Source organism: Clarias gariepinus, chromosome 27 (genome assembly GCF_024256425.1).
Source record: "Clarias gariepinus isolate MV-2021 ecotype Netherlands chromosome 27, CGAR_prim_01v2, whole genome shotgun sequence".
Taxonomy (NCBI): domain Eukaryota; kingdom Metazoa; phylum Chordata; class Actinopteri; order Siluriformes; family Clariidae; genus Clarias; species Clarias gariepinus.
Genome location: NC_071126.1, coordinates 2,232,138 through 2,259,572, shown reverse-complemented (window position 1 = coordinate 2,259,572; position 27,435 = coordinate 2,232,138). Strand labels below are relative to the sequence as shown.

The 27,435-nt window shown below is 39.5% G+C and overlaps 1 protein-coding gene across 3 annotated transcripts in view; it reads left to right on the top strand.

The window, feature by feature from the left end:
- cracd (capping protein inhibiting regulator of actin dynamics) overlaps positions 1-25,887 on the top strand; it is a 38,879-nt gene extending 12,992 nt beyond the window's left edge. Inside the window, exons 1-9 of one of the 3 annotated variants that reach the window (XM_053488561.1) lie at positions 4,321-4,361; positions 19,061-19,229; positions 19,435-19,567; positions 20,500-20,661; positions 21,232-21,444; positions 21,573-23,934; positions 24,110-24,300; positions 25,242-25,398; positions 25,509-25,887. In XM_053488561.1, the coding sequence (XP_053344536.1) occupies positions 19,526-19,567; positions 20,500-20,661; positions 21,232-21,444; positions 21,573-23,934; positions 24,110-24,300; positions 25,242-25,398; positions 25,509-25,669 (3,288 nt within the window). In that variant the 5' untranslated portion in view covers positions 4,321-4,361; positions 19,061-19,229; positions 19,435-19,525 and the 3' untranslated portion in view covers positions 25,670-25,887. Of the gene's footprint in view, positions 1-4,320; positions 4,362-16,062; positions 16,261-19,060; positions 19,230-19,434; positions 19,568-20,499; positions 20,662-21,231; positions 21,445-21,572; positions 23,935-24,109; positions 24,301-25,241; positions 25,399-25,508 lie in introns of those variants that run through there. The other 2 variants (XM_053488563.1, XM_053488562.1) reach the window with 2 other exon arrangements.
- The last annotated feature ends 1,548 nt before the right edge of the window (positions 25,888-27,435 follow it).

Sequence of the window (27,435 nt, the reverse complement as noted above, 5' to 3'; positions counted from 1 at the left end):
GCACGATGCTAATACTTCAGTCGTCTGCTGAATTAAAGTGGCTTGACACAGATGACAGTAATTTGCGCCATCAGCTTTGTTCAATTAGTAATTGCAGACTGCAAAGCAGTAGTATTTCTGATTATATTAAGGTTGTAGGAATTGCATTCAGCTGTAGTTATTTGAAATTGCGACCAGGTTTCGCTGTTAGTATCCCATGAAATGGAGTGCTGTACTATTGGATGTAGCGCTGTGTAATTAACAGGGGTCAAAGCTTTAGAAATCACCTTGAACCTTCCAGGGTTCTGGGGTTAAATCCCAAATAGTGTTTAATGGAAAATTAGCATGCTATGCAGGGTGTACAGTCCCTTGTTAGAGCGGGATTTGGGATTCAGGCTTGTGCTAGAAGCTTTGTAGCTCTCATTATCTGTAAAGGAATAGGAATGACTTTGAAGCAATTACAAAGAAAACAAAGTGTTTTTTAAGGAGACAATGTTATCGGATGTGTTTTCTTGCTGAAAGTGTTTCTGTACCTGGTTTTGGGTGTGGGTTTGGGCAGGCAGCTGCTCTCTCTCCTCAGTACTGCGGTCTGCACAGACCTATTCTCACACATGCTGCGACCAACTGATAGTGTAACTAACGGTTATTAACATCTGTGCTGTGAAGTGACACATATAGTTAAACAACCCAGTTGTGTATACAGTCGGAATAATAAATTTTGTATTACATTAAACTAATGTCACCAAATCACATATTAGTGAGCACAGAAGCTATTGATTATGATAATGATAATAAACTAGCATCATGTAAATGTAGTCGATAACATTACTACACAAGGTCAAGGTTAAATAATGCTACACATTTAAAAGTAAACTGTCTTGATGCAACTGTTATACAGTAGATACTGTTATATATACTGTTATATTAATCTTAATCATAGGCTATGTCCACATGTAGCCGGGTATTTTGAAAAATGAGATTTTTCTACTTAGTTTTTAAAAAATAATAATGTTCAAACAACCTTTAAAAATATCCCTGTCCACATAAAAAAAAAAAACAACGCAAAATGCCCTGTTAAGTACTGTCAGGAGCATCCCTAGTCAAAAGTCTAGACAAAACATTAATGGTTGCAACCAAGTCCAACCGGGTCTCGTCCAAGTCTCGTGTCGTCTGAGTTTTGCATGCAGCAGAAAAGGCCAGTAAGCAACGCTAACACAGTCACTATTTGACTGTATGTAAGTCCACTATTGCACAAAATATCCTCATAAACTTAGCTGATGCAAATCAAGGAGACTAGCACACGGACATTGACATCATGGGCACACAAGGTGACGTTACAACAAGCCAGAATCTCGAGTTTTGGAAAATCTTCACTTTGGACGGGGTTTTCACCCACCAAAACTGCATTTGCATGTGGACGAAAGGCCAAAACTGCAGGTAAAAATCTCCATTAAAAAAAAAAAAACTGGCCACGTGTGGACAATAACACGTGTGGATAATGTCTATCCTGAGGAAGGAGCGCCTCACCAGGTTACAAGTTGTTTTTGATGGTGGTAGTCTGGGCACTTATTTTAACCATCAATCATAAGGTTAGCTAAAAACCGCAGTTTGTAAAGTAAACGTGTGCAGATTATTAGATAGAAAGATAAAATAATGCATCCATTCATCTGTCACATTATTGTTTAGTATGAAAAATCTAAACATTTTGTCAGTTATTGTTTTCAAAGATTACTTTTTATTTATTTTTAATCTCATCTTCGTCATAAAAAAAAAAACAGTTTGTCGACAAAGTCTTTGCGTTTTTAATTGCGTAGGAGAAACTAACACTGTTTCAATGTCTATGCAAATGAGTTATGATTTTCTTATGGAGTCACATTTAAGGGACATTTTAATTAACTTGTTTAAGCGCCGGCCAGTGCAAACACAGAAAAAGAAGAGTTTTTTTTTTTTGTACATGCAGACTCAATGTCTAAAAATTACTAAAATTTTAACCCGTATTTCTATCTTTATGAGGACATTTACTCCCCAAATATGAGATGAGTACATTCACACACACACACACACACACACACACACACACACTGATGCATATTTACAGTTTTTCAACAATTCTGTTCTTTGTGTGAGTCAGGCAGTTTAAAATGATCAATGCCCATCTGTTCCTCCTGCTTTGCTAAGCTGGCAAAGGAACAGAGTGCCATTCTGTTAACAGAAACAGAGATGGCTGTAGAAACCAAACCATACCACCTCAGTATTACCCACTCTATCTTACTCTCTCTGTTCCCATTCTGTTGCTTGCTTCACTGTCCGGTCATGCTCATTAATATACATGTACACATACTGTACATACTGAACATTATTTCCTTTTTTGTCCTTTTTTTCTCACGCTGACAAAACCCACGCACAAACACACTTTCTCACACACTTTGTTTGCCATAAAACATGTTGCTCATGAGCAAGAGACACATATGCATTTGGTACACCTGCTTAAGTACTTGACATGATGATGATGATGGTAACATTCCTAAAAAATGTGTGTATACAGTACATCAGCATATATAAGTGTATATATAAGTGTGTATATAAGTGTGTATACAGTATGTGCTACATAGGAAGCACAGTGAGATGCACATGTGAGTTGACCAAACACTCACAAACACTCTTCAGGTCCCAAAGTGACACCTGACTCCAGATAATGTCCCAGTTACACAACAGCAGGGAGGTGGAATGGACACACACACACACACACACACAGAGACACACACAGAGATACACATACACACATGCACGCACTAACAGATGTCCTTTCATCGGAATAATTCAGTCAGCAGGTAAGCCTACATTTTTATAGATCGCATCTGTATTACAGCTTCCTTTCATACATGTTAAAGCGCTCATCATTAAATGAGCAGACACAATGTGCTTTTGTTCTCGAGACAGCTATTATTTACCAGCCTTGCCATTCTAAGATCCTTGTACAGGCCTGCGCCGCTGTTTCACTTTATCGTTCGAGATAAAAACATCTACACAATAAACACATCTGCTGTTTTACTGTACGCTCTGCTGTAGATATTAGATAACATATAAGGGGAATTAAAAGAGTGCGCATATTACACTGTCTTTATTGTGTTATAAGGGAGTGTGTAAATGTTAGAAATCCAGGTTTCACCTTTTCTTATTTTGTATTGTACATCCTTGAAATAACTAAATTCATAAGTACCAGTTTATCATCTGTTATTTTTAATTTGATATATTTTTGTATGTACCATATATTTTAAAATGTATGTGTATGTATATGCGTGTTGTCCTATAAAACATTTTTTAAGCCCTTTTCCGACATTGAATGCATAACTTTGCTGGCTTCCTGTCATTTGTACATATAACATGTACTCTGTTAATGTTCCTCAGTCACATGAGAGAGAGAGAGAGAGAGAGAGTATACGTGTGACAAATCCCAAATTCTGCATTATGATTGGTTGAAAGAATTCAGTCTCATCTGTGATCGGATTGATCTTTATTGAGCATGAAATGCGAGGGAAGCCTACAGTATGTTTAGCTCATTTATTAATTATACATTATTAAATCACAGACTCTGAAGTATGTTTTACTGTTGTAAATATATATATATATATATATATATATATATATATTTCATTTCTCACTATTTATTTTTTCATAGCTAATTCTCACCTGTCTCTCTGTTAGGGCACGCTCTAATTATGTAACAACTTAAACCCAGGGAGGACACGCACTATCTCATGCTTCCCCAAGACTCTTTTGAACCCGTTGCTCATGCAACATTGGGCCACTAGGGGCAGCACTCAGAGGAAAGCGCTATCTGCCTATCATACTTGTAGATGCCCATGATGGCTTGATTGCTTTGAGAGTATGGGTATGGCATCACTCCCTTCCGAGAGAGCACGGCCAATCTGCTCTTTGATCTGTAGCAATGTGACTAGGGTCATTCAAGAAATGAGGGCATGTCTGAAAAGGGCTTTTGTGCTACATCATTGTTCTTCTACTTTTCTCATCACTCCTCATAATCTTCACCTCCCTCATAGCGTCTTAGAATGGCTTAGGAAATAATGGCAAAAGTAGCCCCTAGTGTCTGAGTAAATTTACCCATCATCCTCTTCCATACATTACCAATGACTTTATGATTGTGGATGCATCACGTAAGGCTCATGGGCTTCTTTCTTTCATCACACAAAAACCGCCGATGCTCATGTAGACACGTTTCACAGGCTGTGTTATATTTCTCTCCTAAGCGTCAAGGAGCTGCAACAGGTGATTATAAAGCCGTCTGTGGAAGACCGACCCCATGTTGCCTAAGGTTTTCCTGCAGTGGTATGCGGCATTTTCCTCTTGTGCAGCTAAATTAGGTAATGGTGCATTGCATTAATATGTACGCCTGCTTGCTACAGCATTGCACATACTGCACGCTGTAAAGCCGCTCCACTTCAACTCGCGCCTGTAGCTTCTCATTTCGACACGGGACAGGATATTCAGAAAAGTGTTGCACTGTTTTAAAAAAAAATCCTGTAAAAGCTGGGGAAAAGGCAGAAGGGAACTATTCCATTACACTGACACGTCTACAATCTGCAATTGATTTCGAGAAAGGTAAGGAATAAAATAAAAAGGAAATTGAGAGAATATTCAAAGTTTAACAAATTTCAGGATTTTATATTGAATTCACAAGCCGAAAGCATAATGAAACTAAACACAAAGTGGAACTTTATACAGAAGCCTTATGAGCAAGCTGGTAGCGAGGGGAAAATACTGAATAAGTATTAAAGATAAGGTTAAAACAAGACATAGAATCAGAACTCAGAAATAATTATAATATAAATTATAATTTATAATTCTCAAAATAATTCCCTCATGCTCCCAGAAACGCTCTTTTAAAGTGTGAGTTCTGGAATAGACCCGTGGCATCAGGGAGGAAAAACTCATTCAGTACATTCAGGTCGTAAGCTGACTTCTTTCTTTTTTTTGCCATATAACGTACTGTATCTGGGCCTAGACCTGAGAACCTGGAAATACAGGACACAAGGAAAGAACACACCCTGCATAGGCAAATTAACGTCCCAGCTAGTGCTTCGTCAACATAAACAAAAAATATAATTGTAACTCTTTACTTTAGAGTCTTAAGCCTACTATTGAAAAATCAATACCAATATAGAATCCACATGTGGAGAAAGTAAACTTTCACCTCATAGGGTCCTCAATCTAATTCTGAGAGCAGGGTTTTTGTGCATATTCTGCGTGTCAGTGTGGCTCTTCTCCAGGTTTCCTCCCAAAAATGGCAAATTGATGAATTGCTCCTGTATGAAAATTCGTGTGCTTATGCACTAGGGCTGGAACACAGAGCCTACACTTTTACAATTGTTTAAGTTTGTCCCCACTTTTGGCACTGAATGGAGGACAATGAGACTTCATGCCCAAACATTCGAACCAAATTATCAGATGTGTGAGAATGCTTTAAACAGAAACCTAATGAATTGGTGTCCGTGTCTGGGAGTCGCTTCACTGTTATCTGTTGTGTTTCAGACAAGCACTCAATGGGAGACTCTCTAAAACTGACTGCTTAGTAATTGCTAGTCAGGCAACGGCCCTTTCCAGTTTGCTTATGAATAGACTTTTAAAACGGAATGAGGTACAGTACTGTGCGAAAGTCATGAGCCCTGATTTTAGGCTGTTTCAAAGGAAGGTTTTTGTTTGTTAAGCCACACGGTAACCTGTGAATCATTCAAGCATAAAAACACCCAACTCAAGGCATGATCCAGTGAGAAATAGGTTTGTGCTTTAAGTGTACTGGTGTACTGGTGATGCTGAATGCTGGGTGGTTGGAACAGACCATGAGGTTGCTGCTGAAGTTGTTACATAAACAACCAAATTTAAATCGCATCTTTATGGGCAGCTCAGATGGGTGAAGCCCTGATCAGAGGCACTGATGAGAAGGTCAGGGTTTCAGGCTCCAGCACTGCCAAGTTGCCACGGTGGAGCCTTTCAGACCCTTAAAACTGTCTGCTTCGGGGACGGTGTACTGCATCTTGGCTGACCCTTGCTCTGATCGCAGCTTCCTTACTGGGATATGCCAAAAAAAAAAGAAGATTTTGTTGGCTGTAAGTTACATGTAAAAAAATAATTGAATCTTAATATTTAGGCACTTCGCAGCGTGTCACATGAAATGGTCCGGGGGGGGGGGGCAAGACTTTTGCACAGTACTGTACATCAGTCTGTACGTCAGTCGGTCAGTTAAGTCGGGGAAGGGCAGCCTTTTACTTATAAACAATATTAGTGTTTAATATTAGAACTTACAGATAATTTTTTTTAAAACAGTGTATTAAAGATCCACACATTTATCTGTTGTCCTGAATGCGATGCTTTACAAGTGTAACCCACTTGTGGACAAACAGAGCTGAGGAATTACAAAATGCTTTCATTGCAGCAGAACTGCTGAGTAACTGAGCTACGCTACACTCATACAGTGATGCCATTATGCTTCTGTGTAAGACGCCGGACCTCGTGTCTGTGTGTGTGTGTCCTGCTTGTCATGTCAGGAACTACAAGATCTGAACATTAAAACATCCAGCTGTGTTGAACGACATGTTGTTTTTGTCCTTAATGTCTTGCCGTGTCCAGCTTAGAATGTCCATGTCTGTGTTCAGGCATTTTTCGATTGATTAAACAGGGAAAGGTTAAAAATGTACTTCCTGTCGCGGAGAAAAAGAAAGGCAGAAAAACAGGAAAAAAATATCCAACCCACTGCTCGGATTAGTGTGTGCTTGTGTACTGCATGAAGCTGAGTTTGTGGGCTAAGTGAATCATGCTTCTGTTAGCCACAAAGCTGCAGCTGTGTGTGTGCGTGTGTGTGTGAGAAAGAGAGTACGCGCGTGCATCTGTCTGTATGACTGAGGATCTGTTTCCTAGTCCAAAGCACATGCTGTACTTTGTGCTTCATCCTAGCATCATCATCCCATTCACAGCTTCTGCAGCTCACACACACACACACACACACTTTATTGTATTATCACTTTATTATAACTTTATTTATTTATTCCCATAATAAAGGTTTATCCTATCTTATCTTATCTTATCTTATCTTATCTTATCTTATCTTATCTTATCTATAGCAGCCAAATAATTCACTAATAAGAGTTTAAACAGAATAGACCTCCATTGATGTTTTAACCTCTTTAAACTGGACTATAATTCTGTTAATGTAAAAAAGGCGGATCAAGTTTCCCGGCTGTTTGTCCCTGGGAGAGTCCACCCTCAGACTGACCAACAAGCTGAGCTCTGTTAAAAATCTGAAACGTCTGTTGATTTATCACTGATAGAAAACATTAGATGATTCTATTACAATCTAAAAAGAAGGAAACAACTAATCATTTAAACATTAACTAATTTTGGTGCATTTATGATATACCTGTTTATTCATTTATTTATTTATTTCTTATTACTGTATATTTTCTTATTGCAACTGCTTTTAGATCTTTACAGTCTAGAGGGTCAGAAAATTCTATTTGTGAACTCTCCTGCAGGTAGATTCTACTTACATTACATTATTATTTTTATTTTTTTTACTTTATCTAAAGCATTTAATGTTTTTATTTCATTGTGAGAGACTATAGGGTTAAGGGCCCAACAGTTACAACTTGATGGTGCTGGGGTTTGAACCTAGAACCTCCTAGGCAGTAATCCAATCCAATCTGGACCACTGTGCTACCCCTGCCCCTTGTCATTGTTAGACATCCCGTAACCCTGACTAGACCTAGAGAGGGCATTCACATGCAACTTATTTGTGCCGTCTTCTATGCATTAAATAGGCAGAGAAGCTGCATAACTTATTGTTACTCTGCATAAATAACACTAAGTAACACTAATCGTTTTACCCAAGCTAACCTCTAGGGTATTTCTGAAATGAAAGAATGCATGTATTCTCAGAAACTCAAAGACATTTTCCTTTTTTTTTTTTAAACGCTGAAAATCTGCACGTTAATAACATGATACCCATGCTAGTATGTCAGTCTAACCACACTCTCAGCTAGGGAACGCTAAATATATTTAAAAAGATTTTAGTTTTGACATTCTTATTCAAAATACACTGCCTGATCAAAAAAAGTCACAGATTACATTAAGTCTTTGATTACGGGACACAATGTGGTATCTAGTTCATGTGTGAAAATGATTCCTCATGATTTCACACTTTGATTGATGATTCCTTTCCTACACTGATGCACCCATCACTCTGGAATAAGGTCAATCTGAACTCATCAAACCATGTTCCCAGTGTTTTAAAGTGACAATTTAAGTTTTTTTTTTAATTACAGTGGGACCTTGGATTGCGAGTAACTTGGTCTGTGAGTGTTTTGCATGATGCGCTAATTTTATACGAAATTTTTACTTGATAAATGAGCGATAGCTTGATATACGAGTAGTACGCAAGCACTTCCGAACATCACGTGATCATAACTGAGCCAATGTTTTTTCTCTCTCGCACACTGAGGGATTATGGGTCTTCAATGCTCAGTCTTAGTGCACGTGCATAGCTGTGATTTCGGCTGTCACTTTTTACCATGCATCTTTACTAAGTGTTTTTTTATTTTAATGGGCAGTTTATGTTTTGTTAAACCGCATGCATGTGTATCTACTGTATGATGAAAACCTTAAATTGAATTGTTTTGGGATTTTTCAGTGCAGTCAGAATAATTCAGGTCAACCAGACATATATATATATATATCAGGGGCAGATATATTTATGGTATCATTGTGTTTGAGAAGGGTCCTTGATAAGATCCTGAGCTTGGGGTTACTTTCTGTGCTGTGTTTGCATTTCACATGCTGCTCATCGTCTCTAGTTTCCTCCTCCTGTCCAGAAACATGCAGGAAGGCGGATTGGCTTTGCTAGATCGTTGCAGTGTGATGGATTTGTGACCCAGCCCAGATGAACACTCCTACCTTGCTTCCAGTGGTCCTGGGATAGGCTGCAAATCCACCGTACATCAAGATGAAGGAACAAATCTCCCCCCAAAAATTAAATAAATAAAATGCGATGCTCCAAAAAGTTTAAGAAACTGGATGGTAACGGTGTCTAATCTGCTACACTTTGAACCCAAAGATTTTGGTAGATTTGTCAGATGCGTTGTATTTCCATCAGAGGCTGGACACTTTTGAACCGTAAGTGCCAGGGCTGGTTTAATGCTTGCATTCGACTGAACCTTGAAACTCAGTGCTAGGAAATAGTAAAAAGCCTCTCAACACCCCCTTAACTACTGGATTTAATAAGTGACACAGAATCAACATGCACAGCAGCAGCAGTAAACAGAGCAGCACTTCTTACCTTTAAATGAGTTATATTGTGCTGTATATATACAATTAAGTTAAGTTAGTCAAGTCAAATCTACCACACTGACTAAACACTCTGAAGTGCAAACTCAAAGCATGCAATGTAAAAAGAGAAAAAAACACACACAGGTCCTATGGTGGCTTTAAGAACTGTGCAGTAGTGCCTCTATAGTATCCCTACACGTTGTTCGCTGCCAGTGACATGTTTATAAAGCTACACATATCTACAGTGCATGCACAAGTACAACGGAATTTCTTTTATTAATTTTGGGCTAAAGCCACAGAAACACCCACACATAAATTAGTCATTCATTCATTTCATCTTCTATACTGCTTATCCTGTACAGAGTCACGGGGGTCTGAAGCAAATCCTAGGAGTCTTTGAGCACAAGGTGTAGGGTGCCCCTGGATGGGGAGCCAATCCATCACAGGGCACACACACACATGCACACTTTGGGCAATTTGGTAACGTTCTGAAAGTCAATTTGCCTAATTTAAATGTTTTTGGACTGTGGGAAGAAACTCACCAAGCATAAGGATACCATGCAAACTCCACGCACACAGACCCAAGGCGGGAGCGAAACCTTGACCCTGGAGGTGCGAGGCCACAGCTTTCCATTAATCATTCATTTATTGTCTATACCGCTTATCCTGTGTAGGATTGTACAGGGAACTTTTGGCACAGGGTGCCAACCCATCACACAAGCACGAATGAAAACACCAATCCCCCTACACGCATGTCTCTGGACTGTTTGAGGAAACCAGATTATCTGGAGGAAACCCACTAAGCATGTGTAGAACAGGAATTAAAAAAATGGATGGGTGGTATCAAACTAATACAGCCAATTATTATTATTGTGCTATTAATGCAGTAAGGAAAGAATTTTCTTCCTTTTAGTTAGAATCCGCTCTTGTTAAATCAAGTGTCATTATAGTGATAGATTTTCATTGTCGGGACTTTAGCACCGGTTTGCTTAGAATGACTTTTGTATTGCTTTCATAGTTTTGTTAAATACTAAGAATTTTAGTTTTTTAAACATTTCTTTACAAGTTCCTGAGATTTTGTACAGTAATATAATGTGTGTGTGTGTGTGTGTGTGTGTGTGTGCATCGTAAGATGATAACGCTAAGTGTCTTCATCTCCAGTCATTATTCTGAATTAGCTCTTACTCCCTTGACAAGCACATATCTATAATTTAGTAATGATGTAAATAACCTAATAACAGCTATCTTTCTCTTGGTATTATCAGTATAATGGGATTAAATTGCACACACACACACACACACACACACACACACACCTAGACCTGTGAAACTTGAGCTTGAAATTCAATTCCAAACTCAACCAAATACTCTCTCTGTTGTTCTGTCTTTCCAAAGCAGTAACACCTTAACTTATTTTCCATTGATCCACTTATTTGAGGAGACTTGATTACAGATGTTTCAGCATTTTTCACGTCTGTGCAACAGCCTGAACGAGACAGGATGCTCAGTGCTGGAGAAATATAGTGAACTTGAGAAACAAAGCAAGTAGAAGGTTGATGGGATTGTTAAGGCACAGAATAATAAGTTGAATAATAAAAGGAAAAAGGAGAGAGAGAGAGAGAGAGAGAGAGAGATCCGACACAGGTGAGCGCCATCAGCATCATACAGTAGTCTCCCTGAGCAACCGTGAGCTCACATTTCGTCTAATCTTCTCCACTTCCTTTCTTACACTCCTCAATCCAAAACCCTTCCATTTATATCCACGCAAGAGCCAGCGGAAATCTCCCATGTCTTAATGTTTCTCCACACTCTCTACCCTTGATGCAGGTAAAAAAAGGTCTTCGTAACCATGGTGATGGACAGTAAGGAGACTAAGCATGACGCGCGTGTAGAAGTAACCCTATCTGAAGGCCCAGGTAAACAGAGCATCCATCTTAAAGAGACAGCATGCAAATGATATTAGTGTGGTAAATGGTGAATGAAGCAGTAATTAAAAGGCAATAATTACCAAATTTAAGTGCTGTCCCTTTAAGAAGTGTGTGTGATGCTGATGGGGTGTAAGTGCTCATTAAAGCTTACAAAAACCCATTCAGGACTTGTGTGCCGTGCTCTGTGCTCTAAACGTGTGCCTCCAGGTTTATTCCATGTGTATTGTGTACATCTATGTGATAATATGCTACCTTGCCATGATTTCAGTTGACAGTGTCGGGACTACTCCGGCTTTAACTCCACAGTTGGAAATTGTGCTTAAGGACAATTTAGAACATTGAACTTTACAACATTAAGCTATAAATAGATAGAACTTAAATTTACTGTACATAGTTCATAGTACAGGTACTGTACTAAGCAACAAGGTGCAGTTTATCTACCAGAAGTGCAAATAGTAGAGTATACACATCAGTGCCAATATTGTCATTGTGCACCTTAAAGGTGCAGGTTAAATAGGTACCCTGATCAGCCATAACATTATGACCACCTGCCTAATATTGTGTAGGTCCCCCTTTTTGCCACCAAGACAGTGATGCATTGTGTCTTCTGACACTTTTCTATCATGACCAGCATTAAACTTTTTATCATTTTGAGCTACACTAGCGCTTTTATTGGATCTGATTTCATGAGCCAGCCTTCACTCCCCATGTGCATCAGTAAGCTCAGGCCGCCAATTACCCCGTTGCCTGTTCACCCATTTTTTTTCCCTTAGATCACATTTGGTATGTCCTGATCACTGCAGACATCCCACAAGACTATTAGTACTGGAGTTGCTCTGACCCAGTCCTCTAGTTATCACAGTTTGGTAATGGCCAAAGTTAGCCAAAACCTTATGCTTGCCCATTTTTTTCTGCACAATATGACATGCAAGAATTATAATGACATCACTTGAGAGAGGTCATCTTTCTTCATGGATGCTAACAACAGATTGTGCAAATTATTAAATAGAGCTCGCAGCACTGATATAATTTAATATATCTTTTTATGTGATAACTATAATTAAATAATAATAATGATCATGGGATTGATAGATGTGCATGATAGAAGAGTGTTTTTTAATTCTTTTAAAAGCTTTTTTTCAAAAATGCTGTTTTACCCATTGCGCTGTTCAGTTTCTTACAGATAATCACAAAGCCAAAGTCAACGTGGAATTGGGCCATGAGTTGTTTCTCTTAGATATAGATATGATTGTAGTTTAATAGTACCTGTACCATGGTATATATTATTCTATGGTGCTTATTTGCTGATACAGTACATGCAATACACTATGGTACATACTTCTACAATGGTAGATAACTTGGTATAACAGTACATGTACTATAGTATGGTACTTGGTTGTACTATGTGTACCATAGTATGATACTATGAAACACATTGTATACTGTCAAAAATATGTTTATATAGTTCCTATAATATTTATATAATATGGTACCATTGTATTGATGTTTAAACATTAATTAAATACTATACTGTATGTTAAAACTCTTATTCAAAGATACAGGTGTATGGTGGTACATACAATATTATAACATAACATATAATAATATAATATTATATATAATAATAATATAACATATTATACCATATCAGTAATACTGAAGTGCAATGGTACGTACCCTGGTACTTCATAAAGTCATACGGTGCCTACCATTATAATGTCTGAAATATTCTATGTCATAGATATGTAATTCTATGGACATCTCATGTTCCATTCCCATATTTTAATACCTTAATTTTTTTCCCAACTTATCTTATTTTCTTTATTTTGATAGAATTATCATTAGACTCTGATGAGCAAGTTACCCTATTTAATAGTGTTAATGTATTATAAGGGCTTGATCACTTAGACTTATGTACTGATTCCTGGAACCTAAAAAACATTTTATGACCCTGGTATAGACAGAAAATTATGGAATGAAACCTTTGCCAAAAAGGATTGAACAAAAATAAAACCATGGTGTCCCTGGCGTTTGGATATCTGCAAACAAAATTTGGACTTTCTTTACTCTAAGGAAGGTGAAAGTTTCTTAACGAGAATTATTACATGATAGACATAGACATGGATTCATTCTTTAATTTATGTTCAGTCCTTTTTGGCACAAATCTTATTCCACAGGACATGAGCCACTTGTTGATATGACCTGAGCTGAGCTGTACGTATAGCTGCATATCTGTGCTCCTGTAGCCGTCCACTGATTGGTGCACAAGTCGTGACATTTTGTGTTAGTTGAGTATTAATGGAGTGTGTGGTGTATTTAGGAATGTTAATGCATTGATGAGGTAACTGAGGACAATATTATCATGTGCAATATGATATACCTATCTTTGGACCAAAATAAGAACTGATCAGATTAGACATTTAAATGGATATTTTTAGTGCCTATAAAACACAGCTATACGTAAAGTCTCATTTTAAAATTGATCTGAATCATACCGTCATATTGAATCAGAAAGAGATTCATAGAGATTTGAGTGTATGGTATCGTATGATATTCATAGGTGCTTGAGCTGATTTGTGCTTTGATCTTTTGTCGTGATGATTCTTCTGGGCGCCTGTCAGAAGAAATCCTGTATATACTGATTAGCCATAGCTTTAAAACTCACTCCTTTTACACTATCGTGAGCACGTCCAATCAGAACTGGACAACAGACCAACAGAGAAAGGTGGCCTGGTATGATAAAACTATTTTTTTTTAATCATGTGGACAGCCTCAGCTGGCACAGGCAGTGTGATGCCAGGCAATAAACCATGTTCTGCTGGTAAACCTTCGGTTCTGACTTCCATGTGGTGTTACTTTACCATGTCCCACCATGGCAGTGGTTTATGGGCAATTTAATTTTTTCTACTAAATTATAGGCAGTAAATCGACAGGATTTTTTTGTTTTGTAGACAATAACGGAGTACCTTTTTCTCTTCCTTAATATTGCCAAGATGATTATTAGTCTAGATGCATTGTGCTTAGAATGATGATGTACCGTAATGTTTAGCAGCTTCAACTCTTTTATTTTTTTTAGGATGGAGGAAAGTAGTGTGAGGAGCCTCAGGTATTGAGTTGAGTGGTACTGATGCATTGAGCGGCACCGAATGCCACTCTCTTGGTAGAGAGCTGTCCAATTCACTTCCACGCCTCAGTAACTGAACATGCCTGCAGCACTATATTGTGCAAGCGAGACAGGAGAGAAAAAGGAAGAAGCATGTACACAGAGATAGATAGAGAGAGAGAGATGTGCATTCATGCAAGCCTCATCAGGCAAAAAAATAAAACAAGGAATCTTACCGAAACCAAACACGAGGGAGAGTCAGAAACGATCTGCACTCCAGCTATATTAAAACTTCTGTTGTCTCATCAGCGCTTTCTGTTTAAGTGTCTCCCCAGTTACTGTTTGCAGGTGGGAACATGTTACATCAGTTCATTTGTAACTGCGGTGCAAGCAGAAATGGATGCCCCACTTGTGATTTGCAAGAAAGAGGAGCAGCATGAAGTGATTCATTCTTCGTGATCCAAAGGTGTATCTGGTGCCATTATATAGCAAATATTTGGAGCCAATCTCTAAGGAAGGTAAAAGTATCTTAAAGGTGACGAGACATGAATTCATTACTATGAGCCTGAGAATAAATAAGTATGGAGTGGAAATATTCTCAATCACCAACCAAGAAAAAGTTCAAAAGTCTCAGCCAAGATTTATGCTTACAGGTTTCTGGGACTCTCAAAGGAAAAAGGTTCAACAATAAACAGGTCCTGTTACAGTGAGATGCTTATTGCGTATTGAAAAGCAAAGAGATTACGCTGAAAAGTTCATTTAAATAAATTCTACAGTCAAAGTGATGATAATTTGTGACTCACATGGCACATGGAGTGCTGATTTAATGCCACAAAGGCTGAAGTGACTCAATTCTGACACAGATCAGGGCTTTTGGGGATGTCTGAATGCACAAATATTTTTCAGGTAGGGTCTGAGTCATTTTCGAATATGGTCGGAAAAATACCCAATATGTGGCAAAGCAACTTGAATGAGAACGAGCAGATCGGAATTCATGTGACTTTTGCCTCTGCACATTCATAAGGTGATGCTGACGAACAGGAGCTGCTAAGACAGCTAGAGCCAGACGTCTGGCATTCTTCCTTTGTCTGAATCACAACAAATACAGCTGACTACCTGCTTGCCATTCCCAGGAAATCTTAAGTATATTTTTGTAAAATCACATTTTAATTGAGATGACACGAGCACTAAGACGTATCGATGGGCACATGCAAGCTGTTTCAGAGGACTGATGGGTCCACTTGTAATTATCATTGTGAGCCACATGACATGCAAATCTGGGCTGACCAAAAAATTGGAATTGAACCATGTGGATTGTAACGTGAACACAGCCAAAGAGCACGTATGGATCAGTGACGCTGTTTGTTATTCTTCCACACTGCCTTTGTGAAAACACAATTCGTAACTCTAGACTTATTTCCTTTTTTAGCCTGTAATGGATCCACCCAGGTCCCTAAATGCAGCTACCGTATCGGTACCGGTGTAGAGTGGCTCTGTAATGAAGGAAAGAGAAAAAAAAACGCACATACACATAAAAACATGAAGACGGCTATCCTAGACTCTTATCTAACCATCTCGATGTTTATGATTCATATGATGGTTCAAGGCCAAGCAGACACTCATAGAAATAACAAGCAGAAACCAAAGGTCCTTCTCTTATCTTAAATTTTGCACTGGTACTGTACAATCGGAACAATGACAAAGAATGATTTCCTGGTGGCTGTGAACATTTGCCTTTTAAAATTTGGTGGCTCTTCATGGTAATTTTTAATACATAACCCGAAGGTCTGCCGATGCAACTGAAGTAGACCATTATAACCATTGAAAACAACTAAACTGGATGATCACGGAATTCTTCCATTGGTCGAGAAAACCGCCTCCACGTCTTCTAGCCAAGTCAAGAACTCTCTGGAGGTAGGCCTATTACTATCCATGTCTACAATCAAGAGAAACATTCACGAATGTAAATAGAGACAATTTTGCTCAATAAGAAATACTCAAGACGAGAAGGCAGGGTATCTGCACATTTAAAAGAACTATTAGATTACTTTTAATACCTCTAAATGAAACAATTTTAACCATGACTGTGATAAAAAATATTGATAAATCAGACAAGTTCAAAAAAACATGTTAAAATGTTTCAATATTCAGCACATCACAGATCTAGTGGCTACGTCCTCTTACAGATTCCTTAAAATCTGTTAGTAGAATCTGTTAGTTATTGACGCTCTGGACCCTGGGGATGAATTCTCGATGAACAATGTTGTGAATGTCAAAAAAAAAAAAACATTGAGTATGCACTTTGACCTGGTCGACCTGCTGTGACTTTTTTGGTTGTGGAGATGATGGGCTCTTCCACTGTGAAGACTCTTGCTTCGTCTCGTGTGTGTACCCATAAACCCACGTATATACTCACCTGTAATGATCCTGACATTGACATGAATAATGGGACATCCACGGCACGCTAACGACTTTGACACAATGTTCCTTCTGCTCCTGGGTCAGCAGCCTGGGGAGGAACTCGACGCAGCACGGCGCATGTTCAAAACACACGTGAGGGTGATCATTTTGCACAAGTTGGTGCTTCCATGTTTCCACATTTCCTGTGATTTAGCCTGTTGAAGGTCTTCCTCTCTCCTCGTCTCCTAGTGATGTCATTCTACTCTTAAAGGGCGCATTTCCCTCAAAACACCTCGATCGAATCATTAAAGCTTTAACGTTAACCTGCCTGATTCATGTCAAATGTCTCTATTATATTATATGTCAAATGTCTCTGTGGCAGATTTGCCCAGTTTCACCCAGAATTCCACATTTGCTGTCCATGTTGAAATAGCAGACGCTATTATAGATGCAGGTGGTATCGCACTTGGTCAGAATAGCACCAGTTGCACAGCTCTGGCTAACACACTGACTTAGGGAGGTGACTGTTTACGCAGTCTTGTACTTGGAACAAAACTAGTTTCGAAACTTTTTGATACCACCTAATACACGGTTATTGCCTTTTTTTTGATGTTGAATAACAAATATTTAATGTACTGTACATTAGCAAAACATAACCACCTTTTTATCAACATTTGCTTCGTTACTGTACATTAGCACATATTTCACGTCTGCAGTTTGAAATATTTATTAGAGGATACCTGTAGCCCACCACAACAAATATCTGTACTCTACTCTACTTAACCACATTTCTGCATGGCGTTGTGTTACAAACCACAGTAGTGTGTAGTATTTGAGTGAAAGATACTTTTACTGTGAGCTAATATAAGCCCTGTACCTTTAATACTTAAGTTTGATGGTGAGCCTTTTTGTACTTTTACTAAAGTACGTATGCAAATGGAGGACTTCTATTCTTACTCTTTTGTGTACTTTGCCCATCTCTGTCTACTCTATTCTAAACTCACAGCACCTCTCTGCCTTTAACATGAAAAATGCTGAATGCTGTCTGATGACTGGTAGAGAGGCTTGAAGGCTTTGTTAGAGTGGACATATTATCAATACACAAATCATCTCCAGGATGTAACGCCAAACGAGCAGTAGCAGCAAAAGTAGTTGATAGGCATACTGTAGTATTTATTCAAGTGATAAAATAGCGATTGTGTTTTTCATGTGAGAATGCAGTGCTTTACAACCCATTGCCTTAAGTGTCATGTTTTGTTCAAGGTGAAAGTCTGAGCATTTCCATACACACGCAATATGATGAGAACCGACAGGATTGGGACTAAACAGCTGTGTGTCCGTAAGAAAACCTCTTGTTATTGAGACAAATTTTTAAAAAAAGGCTTACTTTGCTAGGGAGCAAAAAGAAGAAGGTCATGTGGTCTGATGAGTCCAGAGTGACCCTATTCCAGAGTGATTGATGTCAGGGTCAGAAGGGAAGCTAATCAAGCAATTCACCCATTGTGTACAGTCCTCTGGAGGTCTCTGGTTATGGTCTGGCGTTGCTTCAGTTGTTCAGGTCTAGGCTCAGCAATGTCATGCGGCAATAAAATGACCCTAATGTACTGAATGACCAGGTTTTCCCATCGATAGAGTTTTTTTCTCCTGATGGCACAGGGTGCTAACTGTAACTTTTACGATGCATCTGTCCATTTTTCCATTTAATAACAAGTCGTCTGGGGGATTTCTTTGTTCTGTATTTCCAATCTTTTGCTCATGTGTGTTTGTGTTTTCAGTGTCTAAATTATAATGGTCTGGTATTTTTTCCTGACATTTTATTACATCAGATGTGTTGTGTGGTAGAAAACCAGACTTTAAGATGTGTGTGTCGGTTTAAAGAACAGTAGATTTACCTGCCCACTACTGCTTTAAAACCTTGTCATTTTAATCAGTTATATTATAGGACAGACAAAAACACCGTATCCCATATAAACCCATACAATACTGGCAATAACGACAAAAAAAATTTAATCATACCTTACAGAAGTGACTAAATAAATTAATTACGCATATTATAATGTAATCTTTCGATTCTGAATCTAACGAGTGTATCTAACAAGTGGTGTGTTATCCACCTTTATATACTTGGAGTTGTTTTGCTGTTTGGTTTTAATGTGAGAGAGGTAATGTACCTTACGTGTCAGTAACCAGTGAATAAAGTTGTCAGTTACTGATATGCACTGTCATACCTCTATGCTTTCACACTTCATTCAAAATCACTAAAAAACTAAACACGTCTTTGATCATATGATAATATCCCTTTTCTTGATTGCAGAACGGCGGAGGCCGGGTAAATTCCAGCCTTTCCGCCGCCTGTTTGGGAGGAAGAGGAGGAGGGAGACAGAGCGAGGGTTTGAGGAAACTGAGCTTAAACCGAGCCACTCCACCGGTGATGTGTGCAATGGGGTGGTCTCAGGCCTGGAGGAGTCCAATCAGCATCTAAGGTTATAGATTTGACAGGAATATTGGTATAAAGTATATATAAGAAAATAAATGCAAGTTTAAAAAAAAGAAAAATTTGTATAATTTAATACTGTATAATTTTTCCCATTTTGTAGTAAATAGCTATATTTACAAGTATAATTCCAACTTGCACATTAATAGTTATAAAGTTTGGTTTATAATGTCTCTGTGTGTGTGTGTGTATAGACAGCTAAATACCCTGGGGTCTCGAGCTTTTTCACATGAGAGCATCTTCATCCCTGAGGATTCTGTAGAGAAGCCGTGCTCAGAATTGACCATGTCTCAAGAGAACGTCTCGGACAAAGTCAGAAACCTACAAGTATGTAAATTTCAGATGCATGTAAAGATATTTTAGCAAGGCATGTTACAATAAATAATGAATATAACACCAAAGGACATTGGGTTAAAGAAAATATTAACCAATCCTCACACCTCTATGGTTGAGGGTTTACGTCCCACCCTTGGGTCTGTGTGCGGGTTCTCCCTGTGGCTTTCCTCTTGATTGGTATGTCAGTTTCTTTCCATAGTCCAAAGACATGCACATTAGGCTAATTGATGTTTCGATATTGCGCGTAGCGTGTGAGTGTGTCTATACAGGATAAGTGATGTAGGGAATGACTGAGTAAGTGAAGATGCAGGGATCTGGCTCAATGACTTGAAGCCTCCTCTTTTCTTCTCTTTCTCACCGGATGGGAATAAGTCAGAAAAATGCAGTTAACTAGAATCCAAAAAGTCACCTGAGAGCTCAATGTTTAATAAATCTTTGAATCTGCTTAAAATCTATGATTATATTCTCAATTAAAATCTTACAGCAGTAGATCTTAAGCATACCCAATTGACACTGGCCGCACGTCTGTAGAACCTACACCAGGTGGGATCCTTGACTACAATCACAGGGTACAATTCGTACTCATTTATACTTGGAGGCAATTCAGAATCTGCCCACCTGTATGCTTTTTGGAGGTCAAAGAGAACCAGAGAACCTGGAGGAAATTCGGGTTTAAACAAGGAGGAAATGCACACATGGTCGAGCTCAGGACCAAACCAAGGACCTTGCTACCTTTCTAAACCAGTGTCACCCAGGTAACATGGGCGACACTGATTAAGAAAAATTCATCACCACCTTCTTGCTAAAGTAATTAATATACTTATGATTCCATTATGATTAATGTTCAAATTCAGTCTATCACTATGTACCTTCTTTACCTCATAATATAACAAAGCTCTATCTGCTGGCTTTTTACTCTACAGAGGCAGATAGCTCATAATATAAAGTTTGGTCAGAAACCTCCATCAGTAAGAAAAAGTGAAGGAGATGAATGTAGCTCGGATGAGGAAGAGGTTCCAAAAAGTCCATTGCAAGTCCTGGCACAAGTGGAGCCAGAGCCACAAGACACTGAAGCCAGGGAAAAAGTAAGAAAAATAAACTTTTTTAAGAACCTTTAAAAGAATTGTACCAATAAAAAAAAGACAGATTCTAAGACAGACTAAAGAAACTATAAATGGACACCTGACCGTCAAACCCACATTTAACTCCAGATTTAGTCTCCTGCTTGCTGTTATAGTAATCATCACTCTTTCGGGACCTCTTATAGATTTTGAAACGAGGCTGTGTAGATTCATGCTAATCTGAAAGATGTTAAATAAAGTGGAAGTCAGGACGATTACATTTTTTTGATGTCTTCATGAAGGTTTCACTGTCATGCTAAAACAGGTTTTGGCCCCTTATCCCAATGACAGGGAACTGCAAAGCAACAGCACTAAAAAAAATGCATTACATACATTATAGACATATTATGTACAATTGTATGCTTCCAAATTTATGGCACCAGTTTAGGGAAGAAACATTATGGGTTTGACAATCGAGTGTCCACAAACTTTTAACTATATGATCTATATTGCTGATTACGTTCACATTCAGTATTTATTTCTGTACATGGTTTAAGAAATCGTTTATTCACTTTTTCTATGATTCATAATTAGGTTCCATCTGCTACCCATGGTGTGGTTCAATATAGGACTCCCATGAAGTCCCCTCGGACAAAGCGGCCTCCTCCTCCTGGTACGATAGAATCAATTAACTTGGACGCTATTCCTCAGTCTGCACCACGCTTGGACAACACTGCTGCCAAACACAAACTGTCTGTCAAACCCAAAAATCAGCGAGTGTCACGAAAGCACCGCAGATTTACGCAGGTAAGGAAAAAAAGATATTTTGATATCTTTGATACCTAGAAGAGCTGTGAACTAGAGACTCAGATTCAGAGTGAGGATTCAAATGAAGGTGACTTTGCAAAACTCATGCCTTTCTTTGTCAATTTAAGGAGTTTCTGGAGGTGGATATTTCAGCAGTCCTGCAGGAAGAGGCAGTTGTTCAGAAACTTGCAGAAGAAACAGGGGGTTGGAGAGAAGGTAATTCAAGAAGTCACTGGACCAGACAAGATCAAGAGTTTCCTGAAAAGTCTAAGAAGCAGAGACTTCATGAAGAAGAGCAGGAACGTCTGATGCTTCAAAGAATCCAGGAGCAAGAGAAACACAGAAGGAGAGATGAAGAAAGAAGAGCAGAAGAGCTGAGATTGGAACAGGAGACAATGCGCAGGAAACAGGAAGAATTTCAGCGGCGGGAGGAAGAGGAGCGAAGGCAGTGCGAAGAAGACCGAAGAAAGGAGGAAGATGAAAGGAGAAAGTGGGAGGAGGAGCAGCGTTTGAGGGAGGTGGAAGAGAGGAAGAGGCATGAGGAAGAAGAAAGAAAAAAAAGAGAAGATGAGAGGAGGAGAGCAGAGGAAGAAAGGAGACAGCAGGAACTAATAGCTGAGCGCCTACGTCTAGAGGAGGAGAGGAGAAAGAAAGAATTGGAGGAGCAGAAACAAAAAGAGGAGGAGGAAGCAGAAAAACTACGGCTTTGGGAGCTGGAGGAAAAACATCGCAGAGAAGAAGCAGCACGCCTTTATGAAGAACAAAAGCGGCAACAAGAAGAGGAGGCTGAGATTAAAAGATTAGCTGATGAAAAGAAAAGGAAGGAGGAGGATAAAAGGAAGAGGCAGGTAGAGGAAATGAAAGCAGCTGAGGAGCACTCAACATCCTCTGATCCAGAGTGGAAGAGGAAAGCAGAGGAGCTGCGATGGAGGGAGATGGAGGAGAGGCAAAGACCTTTCACCTTCAAAGTGTCTTCAGGTGAAAAGCAAATCCTCTTTCAGAAGGTCAATCTAACACCAGTTACCCCGATACCTGCTCAGCAGGGCGAAACAGCTGCTGATATTAGGGAAGGCACACCAGGAGTTCCTGATTCTCCGACTTTATCTTCGTCACTCTACGTTCCTCACACTGCTATATTAGTGACTGGAGCTCAGCTGTGTGGGACCGCAGTAAATCTGGATCAGATAAAAGACACAGCCTGTAAGTCTCTGCTTGGTCTCTCTGAGGACAAAAAAGCCTTTGGGACACCAGCAGGGAAAAACAAGACCTCACCAGATCGCAAATCTGGAAGAACCAAATCTTTGAATGAATCATCTCTTTCTGTAGATCAGTCTAGTGCTGCTGTCCTGGCAGAGTGGGCCAGTATACGATCCAGGATTTTTAAAGGTGGCCTAGATGGAAAATACCAGGATTACCCAGACAGACAAGTGCAGAGCCAAACAACAAGTGAGGACAGCAACGAGCCACCATTCTCCCACACCAACCTCAGGAAGACCATGTCAGCAAGCGCCAAGTTTTCCATCACTCCAGCCAGAAAGAAGTTTGCTGACTCAAATAGAAATTCTGAGGTCTTCAGTCAAGATGAGACAGAAGTAGGTAGAGTGGAAATACCATCTACAGATTCTACTCCTAGCAATCAACTCCATTCACCTTCCTCTGACAGCAAAGGTCAAAACAAGGGGGGAAAGATGGTCCGTATCACAGACAGTACTGAAGAATGCAAGTTTGCCAAAGACCTCCCTTCCTTTTTGGTTCCAAGTCTGCCACATGGATCCCCAAAAGCTTCAAGGTCTGAAACAGTTTTCCTGAGCCAGGTGGAATCAGAGGACACAGACACCAAGGATTATGGGGATCAGAGAGAGCAGAGTGGTGATGAGAGGCCCTCACCATTTGGTATCAAGCTCAGAAGGACCAACTACTCCCTTCGTTTTCATAGCGAGCAATCCACAGAGAGAAGGAAGAAACGGTATAGTGCAGGTGACAGTTTTGAAGGAGTACCAGTGCCCCTCACCTCTACTGACCAACACTCTGACTCATCTGCATTCTCTGAGAAACCCAGTAACACTACTCCAGCTGGGGAGAGTGTAACCAAATTCCAAGGAATCTCCAGTATAGAGTCACGCTCCAGACTTGGTAGAAATGCTCCGTCTTCAGCAAGTCATGAACGTGACAAAGTAATCTTCAAGCCCCCAATTTATCAGAAACCAGCCACATTTTCCAAACCATCTGATGGTGCCACACCTCCACCTTCTCCACTACCTAAACCTAATAGAAGAACATCTGGAGAAATGCTGTCCCATAGGTTAGGTGGACCAGAATTGGCAGCCTCTGAAGAGCGTGTCGAACAAAAGTCAGCGCCCACAGAATCCATGCAGGGTCATAGGAATGGTCAGGGGGATGATGAGCCAAAAGAAAAAAAGTCCTTCTTTCCATCCATCAGCATTCCATGGAGGGAGAAAACAGATCGGAGGGCTGACCTCATAAGAAAAGGCAAGTAAAATCTCACATTTAAATAAATCTTTAAATTTCTCGACACAACCAGAAGAGAACAGAATAACATGTCATGTCCAAGAATGCACACGCCATACAGAGCATCGGTAAGATGACGGTTACGTCTTTGCTTACTGTGTGTCTAATGTCACTTTGCTCTCCTGTTTCTTTACAGAAAAGCCATCTCTGCAAAGCAGGCATTCCTTAGACAGCCCACGGACACAGGAGAAGGAACCAGGACCGTTATGGATCACCCTGGCTTTGCAGAAACAGAAAGGATTTAGAGAACAGCAGCAAAGCAGAGAGGAAAGGAAGAACCAGAGAGAAGCTAAGTGGGCTGAGAAACAAGCCAAGGACCGAGAAAGTGTAAGTACAGAGGCACCAAACGTATTTGTTTTACTCAAAGTTCATGTATGTAAAGCTAAGTGCACTTGACTTGACTTAAAATCTCAAAATTGTTTCTATTTTTTACAAATTTTTACAATTTACAAATTGGCAGGAATTCAAGATGGCAATCCAAGGTACTCTCTAAACATGGTGGAACACCATTTATTTTCAATGAAGTGAGTACAGGGCTGTTTAAAGCAGTTATAAATTATTTTTGTTCATCATTATTCAATGAGGAGTAGGGATTTTTTAAACCATAAATGAGCTAGGGTTATGGGAGCAAAGGGGCACAAGCATGAGTCCCCAACCAATAGTCGAATACTCGAAAATGGTGCATATTTTTACCGCGTAAAAACTTTTTTTCTTATAGCGCTTAGGAAGCACAGCTGAATGTCTTGATATATGTTTCACGGGGGCCGTGCGGACTAAGGAAGATAATCCTGTCTAGTCCGAATTTTGAATTTTGGGAAAACAATCGGCTTGATTTTGAATGAGAAAGAAAATGTAGTGTAAGGATTGAATGAGGAGACACAGGCAGAAAGGATGTTTTTTTCAGTTTTATAACGCCCACTATCAGTAATCTCAGTGTGTTCGGTTTACTATTATACGAGAGTCAGTTCTTAAGATATATTATTGTGCTTACACTCTGTTTTTACTCCTCCACACAAATATATGGATGAATAACACGATCTAGGGCACATAGAGTACGTATTTGATTTCCTGTCTCACTCTCATTGGCTGCTTCTCATCGCTCTCCTGCAACCAGGGACAAGTTGATAAAGATATAAATGTATTCTCATTTTATGTATTCCACATTCCTTCCATTTTTTAATTTGTGTGTGAACTAGACCTAAGCTGCAAAGAATATTTACAAGTCTATCTACTGTGGTTTGGGAAACATCTCAGGAATTGTCTTACAGGGTGGACTAGTGAGCCCTACGGAGGGGAAAGGGAACGGGAACTCCGGTACTCCTAAGGCACAAACCCAGGAGAACAAGAGACCAGACACCTTACTGACTCGCTTTGAACGCCGTGACAACCTAAAGAAGGCCAACACCTTACCAACATCTGTCACAGGTTTTGTAATCTTTTTTTCTTGTTTATTAGGATGTCCTGTGCACTTTTATTACAGTTAAATAATGTTTAAATGTAATCACTGAAGTAGGTCTGTTGTTAATCTTTTTCAGTCGAGATAGCAGACTCAACCCCATCGCCGCCGGCAGCAAAGGACATAACAAAGCGCTTCCCACCTAATGACACTGCACAGGTTTCCACTGAACCAGCTTGGCTTGCTCTTGCCAAGCGTAAAGCCAAAGCATGGAGCGATTGCCCGCAGATCATCAAGTGATATATTTGGGAAACACGTTTGTAGTCCGCCGTGTCATTCACAGGGTCATCATTTCACCATACTCATGTCGGTTCAAGAAATACCACATTACCGCACAGCTGCATTCCTTTTTTTTTTGTGTGTGCCATTTTCACCCCACAGGATGAGTAGCAAACGGCATGTGTTTCTAAAAGACTGACATACTTGTGGTATTTAAAATGATCCAAATAGTAATGGTTCAATTCAATTTAACTGACTTTTTTATTTTTATTTCTCTCTTTCAAGCAGATATCATTCTAGTCACAACCTGAGAATTGACTGAGCCCATTAAAGAACACAGGAGGGAAAAATACATACAGTGGAACCTTGGAGTACGAGCATAATTTGTTTTAAAAGTGGGCTTCTATTTACTCGTAAACCAAAGCGAATTTTCCCATAAGAAATAATAAAAACTCAAATTATTCGTTCCGTATTCGCGCTGTTTGTGTGTGTGTGTGTGTGTGTGTATGCATGTAAAGCTAAAGTAAGAGGAGAGGTGGAATTAGAGCCCCCCTCCTTTTACCTCTTCTCGTCTTACACAGTAATTCTTCTTCCTCTCTTATTGGAGTTTCTCTCTCACACACACACACACACATTAACTGATAGACTGCTTTATCAGAAAAATTAACAAGGAACATCGTCAATGAAACTCGCGTGAGCGCAGACTAATGGAATCACTGTTGTAAAGTAAAAATAAAACAAATGAACCTGCACTATACCTTTAAAAAAATTGCGAAAGAGCAGTGCCTCCATTAGAGACAGAGAGCGAGAGAGAGTGTTTGTGTGTGTGAGTAAAGGCGAGAGGAGGTGTGTGTGAAGGGCCACGGTGTCCAATGACGCGCACAGACAAAGTGCAGACTGATACAGAGCGGGAGAGAGAAAATCGATCTTTAATCTCTCTAATGAGGCTCTCTTTTGCTTTACACGGGCGCACACACGTGTGTTATAATAAAGAGTACACGCACACTGTACACAGATGCATACAAACACAAAAAAAAATTTGCTTTATGCACACACACGTGGTCACAGTGTTGTAGTAAATAGTAAATGCGTGCACGGATGTTGATTATACCAGTGAGAGTCGCGCACTAAGACCCAGCAGGGAGACGATTACCCACAATTTCTCAGCGCAAGATAGAGAAAAACCATTGGCTAAGTTGTGATCAGGTGATAAACAAGAAGCGTCAAAACAAGTAGCGCATGCATCATACAGGATACTCGGTACTTGTAAACCAAGACTTATTTGTTTTCCAAGTCAAAATTTATTAAAAATCTTTGCTCTTCTTGCGGAACATTCACAAACCGCGTTACTCGCAATCCGAGGTTTCACTGTACATATTTTTGGTCTATTTCTTGGATAGCAGTCCTCTGGGGGTAATCCGAAGTTTAGACTTCAGCTTAATTGTTAAACCTTTTTCTGGCCCTTGAGAATCCCAGAAACTCGTACGGAAAAACTTTTGAGGGTTGACTTTTTAACGTTACCCTTCCATACCCTACCGTTTACTCTCAGGCTGGTAGTGACGAATCCATGTTTCATCACCAGTAATGATACACTTTAACAAACTTTCGAACTCTCCTTTTGTGCAAATTACAACCGTGGCATTTGCCCACACTACAGTTAAAAATGAACTGATGTAACACATTTACACCTGCAGGTTAAAAGTCCTGGAGGTATATCAGTCACTAAGAGGGTTGTGGGATCTTCCAAAACCATAAATCTTTTTCCCTTTTATGTCTCTTTAAGGGCT